The sequence below is a fragment of the Adiantum capillus-veneris genome, chromosome 5 (assembly GCF_014529385.1).
Source record: "Adiantum capillus-veneris isolate H3 chromosome 5, ASM1452938v2, whole genome shotgun sequence".
In the NCBI taxonomy this organism is placed as follows: domain Eukaryota; kingdom Viridiplantae; phylum Streptophyta; class Polypodiopsida; order Polypodiales; family Pteridaceae; genus Adiantum; species Adiantum capillus-veneris.
The window spans coordinates 3,514,749-3,530,162 of NC_140935.1; the positions used below are offsets into that span (position 1 = coordinate 3,514,749).

General features: G+C 42.7%; 1 protein-coding gene across 1 annotated transcript; it reads right to left on the bottom strand.

Annotated features, from left to right (window-relative positions):
* Positions 1 to 617: 617 nt before the first annotated feature.
* LOC147456794 (xyloglucan endotransglucosylase protein 7-like) lies at positions 618 to 3,047 on the bottom strand. Its single transcript, XM_086513455.1, has 3 exons — positions 2,662 to 3,047; positions 2,380 to 2,573; positions 618 to 2,144 (listed from the first exon to the last, which is right to left on the bottom strand). The coding sequence occupies exons 1-3, from the start codon at positions 2,953 to 2,955 to the stop codon at positions 1,754 to 1,756; spliced, it is 879 nt and encodes a 292-aa protein (XP_086369581.1). The 5' UTR covers positions 2,956 to 3,047; the 3' UTR covers positions 618 to 1,753.
* Between the last annotated feature and the right edge of the window lie 12,367 nt (positions 3,048 to 15,414).

Below are 15,414 nucleotides of genomic sequence, written 5' to 3' on the forward strand. Positions count from 1 at the left end.
TAGTTTCATCTAAAAGTGTCACCAAGGTGCAAAATCACTCTTTGATGGTCAAAGTTGGACAATGGAGCCACTGAATGAGTGAAATTTTTAGTCCCATATATTTATAAGTCTACTAGATTCTAATTAGCTAAAAGTCATAGTCACCTATGCTAAGATCGGTGAGCATAATATTACCTTAACTCGGTGCGGTGCATAGTAAGAGAGCACTAGCCTCGACAAGAAAAACCTTCTTGAATGGGTTCCATTGATCGGATGTCCCATCATTGGAAATCAAGAATAGAAACTCTTTCGTGCTTACACCCATGCATCTATGGTTGACTACCACCAAAAAACATGAACTTGAATCTTGCTACTACAATTATCTAGGGCGAATAGCAAGGAAGGTGGCTTCTAAATACCTCCAAGACTCCCCAATTGCTCAAAAGGGCGAGGTAGTGATACCAACATATAAACCCCAATAAAGAACACAAACCAAAGGAACCACACACAATGTGTTATTATTAAGGGCACCTGCACCTAGTGATGGGCACAATCAAGGATATGCTGGGAGTGAGAAATCCTCCTCCCATAAGATAAAACTGATCAAAATTGCATTAGTTTACAATAGCACATGCTTGAGGCTTGAAATCACAATTGTTAAGAGTTTTTGTGAGAGAGAGAGAGAGAGAGAGAGCCCATGCGGTGACTAAGGAAGAACATTATTGATTAAGAAAGAGTTTGTTCCCATTGTGCACTGGCACATAGAGAATCTCCTATCCAAATATCACCCTTACTTCTCAACTCTCTCAATTCACAAACCACAATTATCTTGCATACGTCCGCTTGGAACTTTCAAAAAATAAGCTATCCAAGGCAACACAACTCTCAATCTCTTAGGCTATTGGCCGTCTGGTGAAATTATCCAAGCATAGAGCCGTTGCGGCTACTAACCCAAAAGCATATAGTTCATAACTGATTGAACTATTAGCTAACAATAATGATCACACATGGATCGTTTATATACATATGCCTTTTATCAGAGAAAAATTATGATTATATGTGGATAGCACCAATGCTTGTCTTGCACCTTTACTTGCAGCTAGAGTTGGTTGTCGCCTCCTCATCTACAAATGAAAGATGACATAGAGCCTAAATGGCATAAATATGATACTAAGGCCAAATTTGAATGTAATCTCTCTATTCATTACAAGTCTTGGAACGTTGTTGCTTGTCCTTCACTTTCTAGAAGAATGGTAATGTCTTCTTGACCAAGCGGCCATTGTGGGGTTGGCCCCTTTGGAATGGATGGAGGCATAAAACCTTTTTCTTTTTTCCTTTTTTGGTTTTGGTTTTTGGTTTTGGGGGGGGGGGGGGGGGGGGGGGGGGGGGGGGGGGCGGGGCGGCGGCGGGCTGGCTTTCTAGGAGTAGGTGATGCAATTTACGTATCATGAGGAATGGCTTTTCAACACATTTATATTCGGGGTATACAAAATGTCTCTTTCAATAATTAGTATTGTGTAACTAAGTCGACATTAATGAATGTGGAGAGAGAGTCCACAATTCACGAGGAGAAATATGCAAGGATGCAACCCTCTAGCAAAACTATTAGTCTAAGGGGAGGGTGCTTATGAGATATAGGTGGGAGAGCCCTCTCATGAGTGTAGGGCATCTCTCGTTAAGAAGAATGTGTTAGTTGTATAGCTGGACTAGAAGTGGTGGGACGTCTCTCATTAAAAAATGTGTTAATTGTAGAGCTGAACCAGAAGGGGTAGGATCAGCATTCGAGAGGAACGATGGGATAACGGGCTTGATCTGTACAATAGTTGTACACCATGAAGTTGCTCTCAACCCATTGCAGCCTGCCAGTGTCCACTTGCTGCTCGCCCACCGCTGTGGTGCTACTGGGTATGGTGGCGGCTTGTGCACTACACGCCGCTGCGCTTGTTGCCTTTACACATGCAGACTCCGCGACCGTGAAGTTGCGATAGCTGGCTATGAAGGGCGCATGCGCCCAATCGATTTTGACTTGGCCCCCACGTGTCGCCCAGCTGTCGCCATTCCAAATGCTTGAGAAGACGCGCATGGGCTGCTTGTTCAGATATGGCACCCCCTTTGCTGCCTCGTTGTTGGAGAAGACGCGGATGGGCACCCCGTCCACCAAAAACCTGCAACAGTAATACACGTGAGATGGAGCGCGCGCTCTCTCTCTCTCTCTCTCTTTTTTCTCTTTGGGATATATTTTTCTACCAGCAAATGCCCTTAAAACTTTGAAATCAAGGGCAAACACTAGTGCCTACGTAGACACTACCAGACGTAATCGGATGGCTCTCTCTCTCTCTCTCTCTCTCTCTCACACACACACACACACGCCAAACCAAACGCCGTAGTTGCTCTACTCACACAATACGCTGCTGGGTCCACGTCACAGAATAGGTGTGAAAGTCGGCGGTGGGATCAAACCACAGAAAAATGCGCTGCTCTCGGCCGCTAGTTCCATTGGAGAAGACGTTGGTCTGCAGGATGTATGGCTCGCCTGATGAGTTTCCCAAAAACTCAAAGTCTAGCTCATCGTGGTTGGATGTCTCCGATGATAGCTGCAAAATATTACCGTCATTAATCCTAAGAGAGAGAGAGAGAGAGAGAGAGAGAGAGAGAGAGAGAGAGGACTTATCGGCTACTTACATAGTAGGCAGTGACGGTGCCTGCGGAGTCTCCGGGCACCAGCTTCATCTGCATGTCGATGTTGCCAAACAGAAAATAGTCCTTGGAGGCGAAGCCTGCACCGCCTGTGGACGGCTCAAGCACCAACTGTAGCGCCTCTCCCCCATCCTCAAACCTCACATTCTCAGCCGCCCATGTCACCTCGAAGTCGTCTTTCAGGTTGCCTGCTGCTGCGCCACAGCTGCTGGAGCTGAAGAAGATGGAGATGGAGACCAGCAGAGTTAGATAGGGAGCGATTCGAGGGCAGGCTGCCATATACGTACAGATGTCAAGCTGCAAAAACGAGGGATGATATAGCCAGAGAGCGGTGGGTATATGAGTGAGAGAGAGAGAGAGAGAGAGAGAGAGAGGGTTGATAGATGAGCGGCATATCGCAGGCCCTGTTTTATACTCGTGAGTCGTAGCCGAAACGTGTGGAAAAGGTCAAGTATACGCGCGCAGAGAGAGAGAGAGAGAGAGAGAGAGAGGCCGGCTATTCGCCACTCTGGCCGGCTCGGTGGTTCGAAGTCGTCTTCTTCGAGTGGCCTCCAGCGAGTGATTACAACGTTATGTAGAACGCGCGATACGTATATTAAACTCAAATTTAACGCCGTCTAAAAGACTGTTTGATGAAAGAGCGCTGGATTTTCCACAAGAAGTTTCGGCCACATTTATATTGACATGTACACCTTTCTTCAAGGTGCTGATAAAACCTTTTGAAGCCGAGCTATTCCTACTGTGAATTTCGTTGTTATATTCATTTCATTCTCAGATTCTTCTAGATTCCATTGCCCCCATGCCTTCTACTGAAACGCAACACAAAATTGCACGCTTAGTGGATTCGAACACAGACCGCGAGAATGACAATACCAAATGCCGCCTGTCTACACCATGATGACGAGGGCCCATTATGTTGATGTACGTAGTTGCATATATCAAAAAATAAAGGCCGCTGAACCTCCTGCTTCATCAATGACTTGCATGCACTCCTTCCAACTCCTACAACGTCCGTGACCTGCGTAGGTGCTCCTTCCAACTACCTCTGCCCACGTGATAGGTTACTTCGCCTCACACACCTTCGCCATGCTCGGGGGTATCTCGGTTTGATTTTACTTCTTTTTCAAATTTACTACAACTGATACCCCCTACTTGGTTCCTCGTTCGTTTTATCGCCTGGAATCTCCACATATTCCACCACATTCTTGCCTTCCTTGCCTTCCTATACAATGAGGTGTAAAACCAAACCAGGATTCAAAAGTTGGATTCGAACTCCCATAGCCGCCACAAGCAAGATTAAGATTCACTACTCTAACCACCTCACACCCAACCCCGTCATGCTTGAAGGGGCGCTTCAATTTTTTTTAGAAAACTTTTTCTATCCCAGCTCCTTGAGTCACTTTGCTTGCTTGGCTCCTACACAAACTACCATCGCTCGCCACCTTCCTCTCTTTACTCACCCACCACGTGCGATTTGGCACTTGCTTCTCTTTGCTCATCGCCAGCACATTCAATCTTGCTTGCCTTTGCCAATTAATCAAGATCACATCTTTTTCGATTGGACTATTTTCCAAAATCTGTATGACATACTTGTATTAATAGAAACAAAAAAGATATAAAGCTAGCTCATGCAAAGTTGCTTTGTCGTGGGAACATACGAGAATTAAAAGTATCCGGCTTTTACAAGAAGCCACCAATTTATACATTCAAAGGCTTAATAAGACAACAAAGAATAACTACTTCTTTTTTATCAGACTGATTGTTTGAGGGCCTAGAGACATCAACAAGGTGGCTAAGGAGATCTATCTTTTGTCCATGAATGTTTGGTTACAATGTTTTGATGGGGTTTCATCGAATGCCAAAACCTCTTGTGAGGGTCCTGCAAGCTTACTGATTTTCTCCGACTTATCTGTAGTACGATGACCATCCTTCTTGATCATTTCATCTACAACCACAAGCTGATCAAAGACACCCTCCTACAACTTGCTTGGAGTCATAGGTGGCTTGCCATCTCTAGAGACACGTTGTGAAGGATTGGGGGGTTGGACTCTACAACACCTCAAACCACCACAAAGAAAAGAGGATGAAGATAATAGCTCTCTCAAGATAATATGAGCCGATCTTTGCTCACAAATTTCATTAACATACTTAACTTCGACTAGCCTTGACTAGCTTTCCATTACATTGCAATAGCCCCAGCTATGAGCAATTGGCCTCAAGGGATTAAAAAAACCACTAAATGTTTGAAAAAGAAACCAACACAAACCAAGAAAAATCTTTGCACTTTTGATTATAAAAACCATAGCCTCACACCATCTCAACAACCTTTGCATATGTGAGATGGGGCTCCATAGCCGCTTCCAACTACCATGCACATATACACATAAAAAACCATCCCAATAAAGAGCTATACAAAAATTCAGGATGTTCAGCAAAAACCTCAGACAAAACCATGGTTAACATGGGGAAACACCCTCCCATCATTAGGAAGGGAATGGGGTCTAAGGGGGCCTCTTTATTTGCAATGGGATTAAAAAGGAGATTATGGAAGGGGCAAATAGGTGGATGCCATGTGGATTGAAATGGTGGGTATGACAGGGCCTAAAATTAAGTGGTCAAACTTTATAAAATATAAAGAGAAAATCTCTTATAAATTCACAAAACTGAACTTTTTTCTAAATAGTTGAGTAAAAACCAATCCTTTCTCTCTCTAGTGGTTGCCCCCTTTCTCTCCTAAAAGGGAGTCCCTCCAAAAACGTGCTGATCGTTCCCTCCCTCTCTCTCTACTGTACCATCTCTTACTTCTCTTCACTTCACCTTGCAAGAGTTGCTTCTCTTTCCTTCCTTTCAGTTTTCCCTCCCAAAAGCTCTGCAATAGAAGTTTGAACCTCCTTTCCCTCCTCAAGCTTACTACCTTCTCCTCAAGCTTGCTGGATTCTCCTCAAGCTGCAGTTCTCCATGTCTCCATGAGCCTCACTAAATACCCCTACCTAAAGCTAGACATCTACAACACATCCTTCTGCTAGATCATCCCTCTTTCTTTCTCAATAGGTGACCTGCTCCTTCTCCATTGTGCTCTCTAGAGAGGATCTACTTTCCTCTCAAGCTTTGCAACATTATCTTCCCCATTAAGCCAACAACCATGTGGAGCAGTTTAGCAATAAGTGGCATCCTTCGTCTTTGTGTACCATCACAAATCTTGCTCTATACAACTGAGAACATGGATGTGCAATGCCTAATCATAAGTGTTTGTCTGCAGGACGTTGTGCCACTATTCCCCATGGCATCATCAGGTACTCGATGACCTAGGAGTGTCATTGAATCCATTTCATGCAACAATGTACAAGACGACAGTGGATGCCTAATCATAAGTGTTTGTATGCAGGACGTCGTGCCACTATTCCCCATGGAATCATCACGTACTCGATGACCTAGAAGTGTCATTGACTCCATTTCATGCAGCAATGTACAAGACGACAGTGGATGTTGGGTGATGATGGAGTTCAAACGATTGATGTGGGTGACAATGCTGCCTAGCTCAAGAGGTGCACACAAGGTCTCAAGGAGACACATGGCTTCTCAAGCACACCGTTGGAAGGAAAGGATCATGGAGTTCAAGCAAACCCATGATGGCAAGCGACTTACAAAGGTGCAACATGTGTATGCTGCTTCACAACCGAAGTTAGAGACAGCAGTGGCTCCATCGAGGTTTCCTGCAAACTGCAATTTCACTCCTCTGTCAAGTTTTTAGATTGTATACTTTGTATTTCTGTTGTATATAATTCTTTGATGTCTATAAGGTTTTCATTGCTTGTTCATGTTTGTAGATGTATTCCCGTCCCATTTAGTAGAGTGCGAGCCAATAGAGTCCTTCACAAGAACTTTTGAGTCCATCCACGTTGACCTTGGCAAGCTGCTCTATGCTGGTTGTCCATCCATAGAGCTTGTCTCACGGGACATTTTTTTAATAACCATACTTATGTAACGGCTAGGCAAACTGGGTATGATAAGCTTTCTCCAGTTCATCCACCAACCTTGTAGAGTATGGAATCGCCTAAGCCAAATAGTGCGTTGATCACAACAACCAAAAGGAGAATCGAGGCGGATGTGCATTCAGCAATGAAGTGCACATATGGTTCCCAGAAAGCTTCCCTAACTTGGTTTATGTCCCTTCATGTGTTTGTGTTTATCTTTTGATTGGAGAGTGTTCAAAGGAGACCAACAATGTGGACTTGCAAAGGGGGAAGTGCGATCAACGACTTCCTTGCAGTTGCATATTGCGAAGCAAAGCTTGTCAATTGTCTTTCCCTACAGAAGATGGAAGATGAGGAAGGGAGAATGGGAGGCACTAGACTCTGATGTTGCTGCTAGAGAATCAATTGATCTACAAATATCCCTCCACGACAATACAGTGCACAACATCTCGATGAATGACGACTGGAATCTCAGTCACTTTTGTGAGTATCTTAATCTTAGATATACCTTGCCCAATCAATATGTTTTTGTAATCAATGAAAAGGTTGTTCGTTCCAGAAAAGAGAAGAGCTTTCTGTGTGAAAACATTGGTTTTTCGCGATGTATTAATGTAAACGCTTGTAATTGAAGCGATTTTGTTCCCATTAATACATATGGCATTTTCAATCTCCTTTTCATTTTTAATTTGTTCAAGATTTTGATTGAAATGTGCAAGTTTTTTAATTTGGAGCGTGAATACTGTAAATGTTGGTGTCTTTCAATGGCTTGTCGCGTGATTTTGTTTATAATTATAGTTTTAAGTTAATTTGACATTAATTCTAAGTGCTTTTAAAAAGTGACATTGAGTATAAAAGTGACTTTCTAGGTTTTGAACTTCATTTCTCACATTCACAAAACACTAGCTTTCAACTCTCTTTCCATCTTCTTCGCGAGCAGACCTATGGCAACATCATCTGATGCACTTCTCACACAACTAGAGAAGATAGGACTTGCGGATCATGCACATGAACTAGTCAGTGTGTTTGAGGGGACGATCGATATGCATGCCACTGCTAACCTTCATGTAGAGGGATTCCAAAGCTTTCTTGACTACATGATGGAGCAGATGGAAGAATATGCAATAGTCTTTGAGGGATCCGACATGGCGTTGTTGCCAGTGGATTTTCTCAAACACCTCTATGCGGCCTACAAATTTTTTTGCTATCGCTTGCTAAGGTTTGTAAAAGGGCTTACTGATCAGCGAGACTATAGGATAGAGGATGAGGATGACCTTATAGACTTGGGCATGGGGTGCATAGGTACCCAATTCATCTCTTGGGACATGGTTCTGGTCTTGCTTTTGCTTGAGGGCATGAAGAAGGGAAAATCAAAGAAAAAGGCCAACTAGAAACCTCCAGTAAGCATTGTGGAGGAATCAAATGAATATATTGAAGAGGTTGATGAGCAGGCTGAAGCATCTATGGCATTTACCCTCTTGCAAGATCCCAGCTCCACTAGGGAGGAAGGTCGGATGATAGAGGAAGACGAGGTGTTGCAGAAAGTTCCCGACCTCCAAATTCTCAATTTACGTGCAGTGGTGGTGGATGGTCGTCACTTCTTGTTCCTTGATGACATTGCAAAGACACTAGGACTCAGAGAAGATGGGTCACTCTCAGTGCTTGCTATCTATGCGGGCATGAAAGATCCCATTGGAAAGCAAGAGAATGTCAACTTTCAAATCGACGTTGAAGACCAAGGTCGGGCCCACCGAGCCTCTCTTTCCTCCCTAGTGAAAACGAACAGAATTTGGTACAAACCGTGGCAAATACACTTATGGAAATCAAATCATGTGCCTCATTTTATAAAAGCATCCCGAAAAGCGCTTTTCATCCACATAAACCACAAATCATTATGGGTGGAGAAGATCGCTGTAGCATCGACCTTACAAGAAAAACTCTTGAAGAGATGGATGAAGAAACTGAGGTAACCACTTTTAAGCTTATCTATAGTCTATTGTACCCTATAGAAAGTGTTAAAGTTGTTTAAAATGTTTTGCAGACCACATATATGTTGATAAGTTTGCAATGCGTACTGGAGGTTCGTGCAACGTTCCTATGGGTAGAGATAGCTCCCTGTTGTTAGGTTTAATGGCCATGTGGCCGACCGCCCATCACTAACTGCTACTAACCCTAAGTGTACAGCTATACACTTGTGTGATCCATAACACTAAGTACAATGTGTATTGTGCCTTAGTGCTAAGATAGAGAAGAAAGAAAGGAGGCACACAGTACGTATTGGATCTCCCCCTCCAACCTGTGTGTGGCTATGGTGGTGAGTGTGTGTGTGCGTATTCCTCTTCCTCTGTGCTCTCGACTCCTCCCCTTCATCTGGTATCAGAGTGGTTTCATTCTCGAAATCGTTTCCGCGCATGCGCACTTTCAAGAGTGTAAACAGGGTTTCGATTTCGGCATCGGCAATTTAGCTTTTTGAGAGCGTTTCTAGTTGGTGTTCTGCGGTTTTATCCCCCTTTCAGAGCCATACGAGCCATCAGAAATCCCATTCGAGCTACGGTTCAGGAGTTGCATTTTTCAGCTCTCTTTTGGTAGTTTGTGCTGTAGAGCTTCCATAGCAAGTTATAGGTACCATTGTTGCAGTCTCTTCCATCCACGAGAGCCCACGGCTCATTCGAGAGTGTGTAGCCTCTTTCGGAGTGGCCTCATACACACACATAGAAAGGGATTTTGAAGGCATTGTCTTCTTTGACTACAGATACAGGTATAGGTACAAGTACAGATATAGGTACAGGTACAATGTACATGTACATAGAGTGGCTTGGTTAGCTTTCTCTATGCTTCTCGGCCTCGATCTCGGCTTCAACTACGGCATTGGTATCAACTCACATGCTACAACTTTCAATTCTTGCGATACTCTTGTTCCAGTGGGAGTAGTTGTTTATGCGTACATGCATATGTTAACACTTTTGACAGTGTTTAGCTCTTTTGACAACAGTTTGACTCCCCACAGGGATGTTTATTTGCATGCACATATTTTTGACGCCTGTTTGAGCATCTTGACAGACTTGTATGTCTTTGTGGATACAACCATTATACGCTTTTGTGGAGCCATCTTTTGGCTAGTACGACAGTCCCGGCCATTTCTGAGACTTGGTCTAGAAGATAGCCATTTTTGAGACTTGGCTATACGTTTTGCTGCATAACCTACGTTGTTGAGGGTCGATAGCATGAGGTTTTCATTGAGCTGGGGTATTCTCAAATGTACCTTCGGTGATACAAGTAGCTGGAGCATCCTTACGAGGCCTCCCCATAGGACATGTATAGAGTGGTATAGGTGCTTTTGATGCCGAGTTGGCAGTTTGACAGTTTATGCACCTTAGTTGGTCTCTATACAGTGTACTTTTGAGAGGCATTGTCCTCTTTTATGCTTTGTGAGTGACATACTTGGTCATTTTGTCTCGTATTTTGCTTGACATAGTCCCAAATACAAAGGAGACTCTGCCGAAATTTTCCAAGAAGATTTTGGTAGTTTTGTCACCATGTCTACTAGCAAAGACCATGATATTTATGACATAAAGAAGTTTGACAGCACTAATTTTCAGCTTTGGAAGAACCAAATGTATGATATTCTTGTCCAAAAGAAGCAAAGGTTGCCTATTACCTATGTGGCTAGAACTGAAGATATGCACACGACTTAGTTTCAGTGGGAGGAGCTTGATGAGCTATGCAAGTGCACGTTGGTGAGTCGGTGTACTTTTTAGTGTTAGAATGCGAGACTGCTCATGCTTTATTGAAATTATGCGACACTTATGAAAAGGATACAACTAACAATAAGGTTTTCCTGATGTGAAAACTTTTCAACCTTCATATGAAGGAATCAGCTAGCATTGCCAACCATATCAATGATTTTGATTCTCTTTTTTTGCCCAGATTTGTGCACAGCGCATGACCATTGATGATGAGATGAAAGCAATCAGTTTGCTTTGTTTGTTGCCACCCTCTTGAGATATCTTTTGCACAGCTAAAGTATGACGATGTTACTGGTGTTCTTTTGTTAGAGGAGATGCGTCGACAGACCATGATTAGCTCGCATTATGGCGAAGCTCATTATGTGCAAAGGGATGATAAGCAACATACGGGCCGTTATTTGCAACATGAGTCCAAGAAAGAGGGCAATAGAGATGCATCAAAGGGTAGATCAAAGTCTCATGGTCGCCGCAATGTTCAATGCCATTATTGTGATAAGTTTGGTCACATAAAGAAGGATGTTATGCTTGGAAGCATGACAAAGAGAAGGGAAAAGGTAACGGCAAAGATCATGATGATAAAGAGGAGAAACCAAAGACTTCAGCTAAGATTGAAGAACTAAACATAGTTCAGGATGTGATGCGCAAGACATTAATATGTTGACTGAAAATAATGATGTCTTTTATGATGCACATGAAAATCTATCTTTGTAGAGTTCTATCCAGCTAAACTCCTTGTTAGTGGTGAAGTATCCCATACATGGATTCTTGATTCGGGTGCTTCGTTGCATGTCACACTTCATAGGCATTGGTTTACTACATATGAGGAAACCATTGGCTCTGTTACACTTGGTGACAGTTACTCATGTGACATTGTTGGTGTAGGTGATATTGCCATGGTTATGGCAAATGGGGTGAAGTTTATCATCCATAATGTGCGTCATGTTCCAGCCTTGACACGCAATGTGATTTCAGTTGGACATCTTGATCAACAGTCTTGGTGTGTTGCGAAGGGTCACCTTATTATAGCCCATGGTTCTAAAGTTAGTTCACTTTATCCTCTTTATGAATCTGATAAAAACAGTGTTCTTTCTGTAACCAAGCTGCCAATCATTGCTTTGTGGCATAGCTGGTTAGGACATATGTCAAAGAAGGGAATGGATACACTCTCTCATTTGGGCTACTTACCATCTTTGTCATTTTTTTATTTTCCCTTTTGTGAGCACTATCAATATGGAAAGCAAACACGGACATTGTACACATTCTTTTGACAAAGAAAGAAAACCCTTAGAGCTTGTGCACAGTGATTTATGTGGGCCTATGCCTTCTAAATCCCATGGTGGTGCGTCCTACTATGTTACATTCATTGACGATGCAACACGACATGTTTGGGTCTACGCCATGAAGTCTAAAGATGAGACCTTTTCTTGCTTCAAGAAGTTCTTATCGAGTGTGAACATAAGTTGAAAGCTTTGCGCTCAGACAATGGTGGAGAATATGTCTCCAAAGAGTTTACAGACTTCTGTTCAAGTAGGTGAATTAAGCGTGAGTTTACAACGCCTTATACCCCTACACAAAATGGTGTTGCGGAATGAATGAATAGGACCATCCAAGAGCGAATTATGTCTATGCTATCACATGCTAATTTATCGATAAGCGTTTTGGGCTAAAGCATTATACACAGCCGTGTACTTGATCAATAGATCACCACATGATTCATTATAATTTCATGTACCTTTGAAGTTATGGTCACAACATAAATTGTCTTATGAAAAACTCCGCACATTTGGCTGTGAAGCTTATGCACATGTACCCAAGGAGTTGCGTGCTAAGCTAGATCCTAAGTCTAGGAAATGCATCTTCATTGGCTATGGTGTAGATGGTCAATTTGGCTATCGTTTATGGGATCCGGAAAGTCGATCAGTGATCCGTAGTAGGGATGCTGTCTTTAATGAGACTAAGATGCATAGACAGCCAGTGAAAGAGGTTAAATTCCAAACAGTGACTTTTTTTGATGTATCACCTCTTGCCCAGACAACTCCCAGCCAAGTACTACACAGGCTAGCACGAGTTCTAATCAACCGCGGAGATCTCAAAGAGTCTCACATCCGCCAGAACGTTTTGTTCCAGGTGTAGATTTTGTTTTGCTCACAGATAGTGGTGAGCCTTCTTGTTACAAAGAGGCTATGCTAGCCAATGATAAGTTTCAGTGGGAACATGCTATGAAGAGGGAGATATCCAGTATTGCAAAGAACAAAAACATGGGAACTTGTTCCATTGCCAAAAGGTAGAAAGCATTACCTTGTAAATGGGTTTACAAGCAAAAGATTGACAATTGACAAAGCTCGTTTAGTGGCCAAAGGATTCAAGCAAGAATATGGTGTCGATTTCTAGGAAATCTTTTCTCTAGTGGTCAAGATGACCACACTGAGAATTTTGCTTGCTTTGGTTGCCACTGAAGATATGGAGCTTGATCAAATGGATGTCATTACAGCTTTGTTACACGGTGATCTCGAGGAAGAGATTTATATGCAGCAACTTGAAGGGTCTGTAAGCTTCTGAAAAGTCTCTATGGCTTGAAGCAATCATCCAGACAATGGTATCAAAAGTTTGATGCATTTATGTGTTCCCTAGGCTATAAGTGGAGTAATGAGGATCCATGTCACTACGTGAAAAGACAACCCAATGGACATATTATTATGCTTATCCTTTATGTAGGTGACATGCTTATTGAGGGTCATTCCAAGGACATTGCTGACTTGAAAACCAAGCTAAAAAGTCAATTTGACATGAAAGATTTGGGTGAAGCCAATCACATTTTGGGTATGCGCATTACTCGTGACCTTAAGAAGAGGTTGTTGTACCTTTCTCAAATAGAGTATGTGCACAAGGTTCGTGACCGTTTTAACATACAAAAGGGGAAGCTTTTGAGTACTCCATTGCCTACATATTTGAAACTTAGCAAGAACGACTGTCCCAAATCTATTGAGGAAAAAGCTGCAATGGCTAAGGTTCCTTATGCTTCAGCTTGTGGTAGTCTCATGTATGCCATGGTGGCTACAAGACCTGACATTGCATATGCAGTGGGAGTTATCATCAGATTTATGTCTAACCTTGGTAAAAAGCATTGGGATGCTGTCAAGTTGATTCTCAGATACTTGAGTGGCAATGCCGATAAACAGTTATGCTATGGTCATGGAGAGTGATCCATTCAAGGATTTGTAAACAGTGATTATGCAGGCTGTGTTGATAGCCAGTAAATCAACAACAGGTTGGATTTACACATTTGCTGGTTTTGCTATTTCTTGGAGATTTATTCTTCAAGACTGTACATTAAAATTGGAGCTGATCTCTTTAGACAGCTGATTCTAGTGTTAGAATTTAAAGCTAATGGTTATGTTGTTAGTTCAGTTAGTGAGACTGGGATAGAGAACCGATTGGACTGAAATAGACAACTAAACTGGAAGATTATACTGAAATGAGAGACATACTGAAAGACTGGAAAGAGTATTTGCAGATTCAGATTAATAGCTCAAGGAAAACCAGTACAGTGTATAATGGGTTTAAGCTCAAATGATTATAGAAGTAATGATTACAAAGTGAAGCTAGAGGTGAAGAGCTCATAACCCAAGAATGTGTAGGAAGCTAAAGCCAAGCAACTAAGCCAATAAGAGAGGAATCTCTAAACAACGAAGAAGCTAAGAAGCCCAATTACAATGTAACGGGTCATATATTTAACTCCTAGGAGTTACTGCAGTAACTACCTGTGATAATCACTGTTGGCATGACTGATCCATTGTTCGGCCTTCTAAGGGAGAGTCCTCGCCTGTTGGGATTGTCCTCGCCGTCTACATCCTTCCCTCCTTTCTTGAATTTTGGTATAACTCCAAAATTTATGGAAAAAAAATCCACTGCCTGATTCTGATTGATTGTTGAGGAAACCATCTGGCCTTCTGGTTGGCTTAAACCCTAAACCCTAAACCCTAAACCTTGCTGGTTACTAGTTTGGCCGATGTTCCTCATGGTATGGCCGATGTTCCTCATGGAAATACTCTTTCAGTATTGCTAGCTTTATACCATACTTCATGCTTGTTGAGTGCTTGACACCCCTATAGTTGTAATTACAAGGGTGCCTAGCCAAAGAATTTCCAGTGCCTCACTGGGAAAATCCGCCGTCTGATCTGAGATGGAAATACCCAGTGTCCTTCCACTGAAACCACTTCCTCTTGCCCTTCTTCTGTGCTGGTGCCTCAAAAGTTCCAGTGCCAGCATTGTCCTTCTGGATAAGTCTGTAAATGGCCTCCTACTCAAGTTAATCCCGCCTTTCAGTGGACATCTCCAATTCATAAGGCATGAGAGGATTGTAAGTTTTGGTATCGGGATCATACAGAGTGCGTCTACCCTATTACCATATACATGTGGTAGTGATGTGTGTGAACACACTAGGACCGCCGGGGCATTTTTTCCCTCTTTAGGAGGTTTTTCCCCCGTGCATTGTATATACGCCCATCACTCTAGGGCTATCTATCTTTCCATTGCATACTAAGTAACACACTCTCAGTTGTGTACCTTGAGCTTCCTTTGTCTTCTCCAAGATGTGTGCATTTCTCTACAACCCTAATTCCAACAATTGGTAATTGAGCAGGTTGCGTCCTCCCGGGCTTAGTCGCCAGCAGCTCCAGCACACACCTGCTCACTTTCTTTGATTTTTGTGAGCTTTGGCGAGCGTTTGCAGGTCGACAAATATTTTGGGTACACTTGTAGAGCTCAGTCTGCTCAGATTTTTGATTCGGGCTCATTTCGGCCTTCCTTTCCACTATAGGTAGGTCCGCACAGGCAATTTTGTCATTTAGTGCAAATTTTTTGTCAGTGTCATTTTCTACATAACAGGTGCTATACAGTCTACTACGGGTTGTGCTATACAAAACATGCTGGTCTCACTCAGTTTCTCCTCATTTCAAACAGTTTTCACATCAGGTGCATGCATTTTCCATGGCTAACAACAACATAGATGTGTTCAAGAT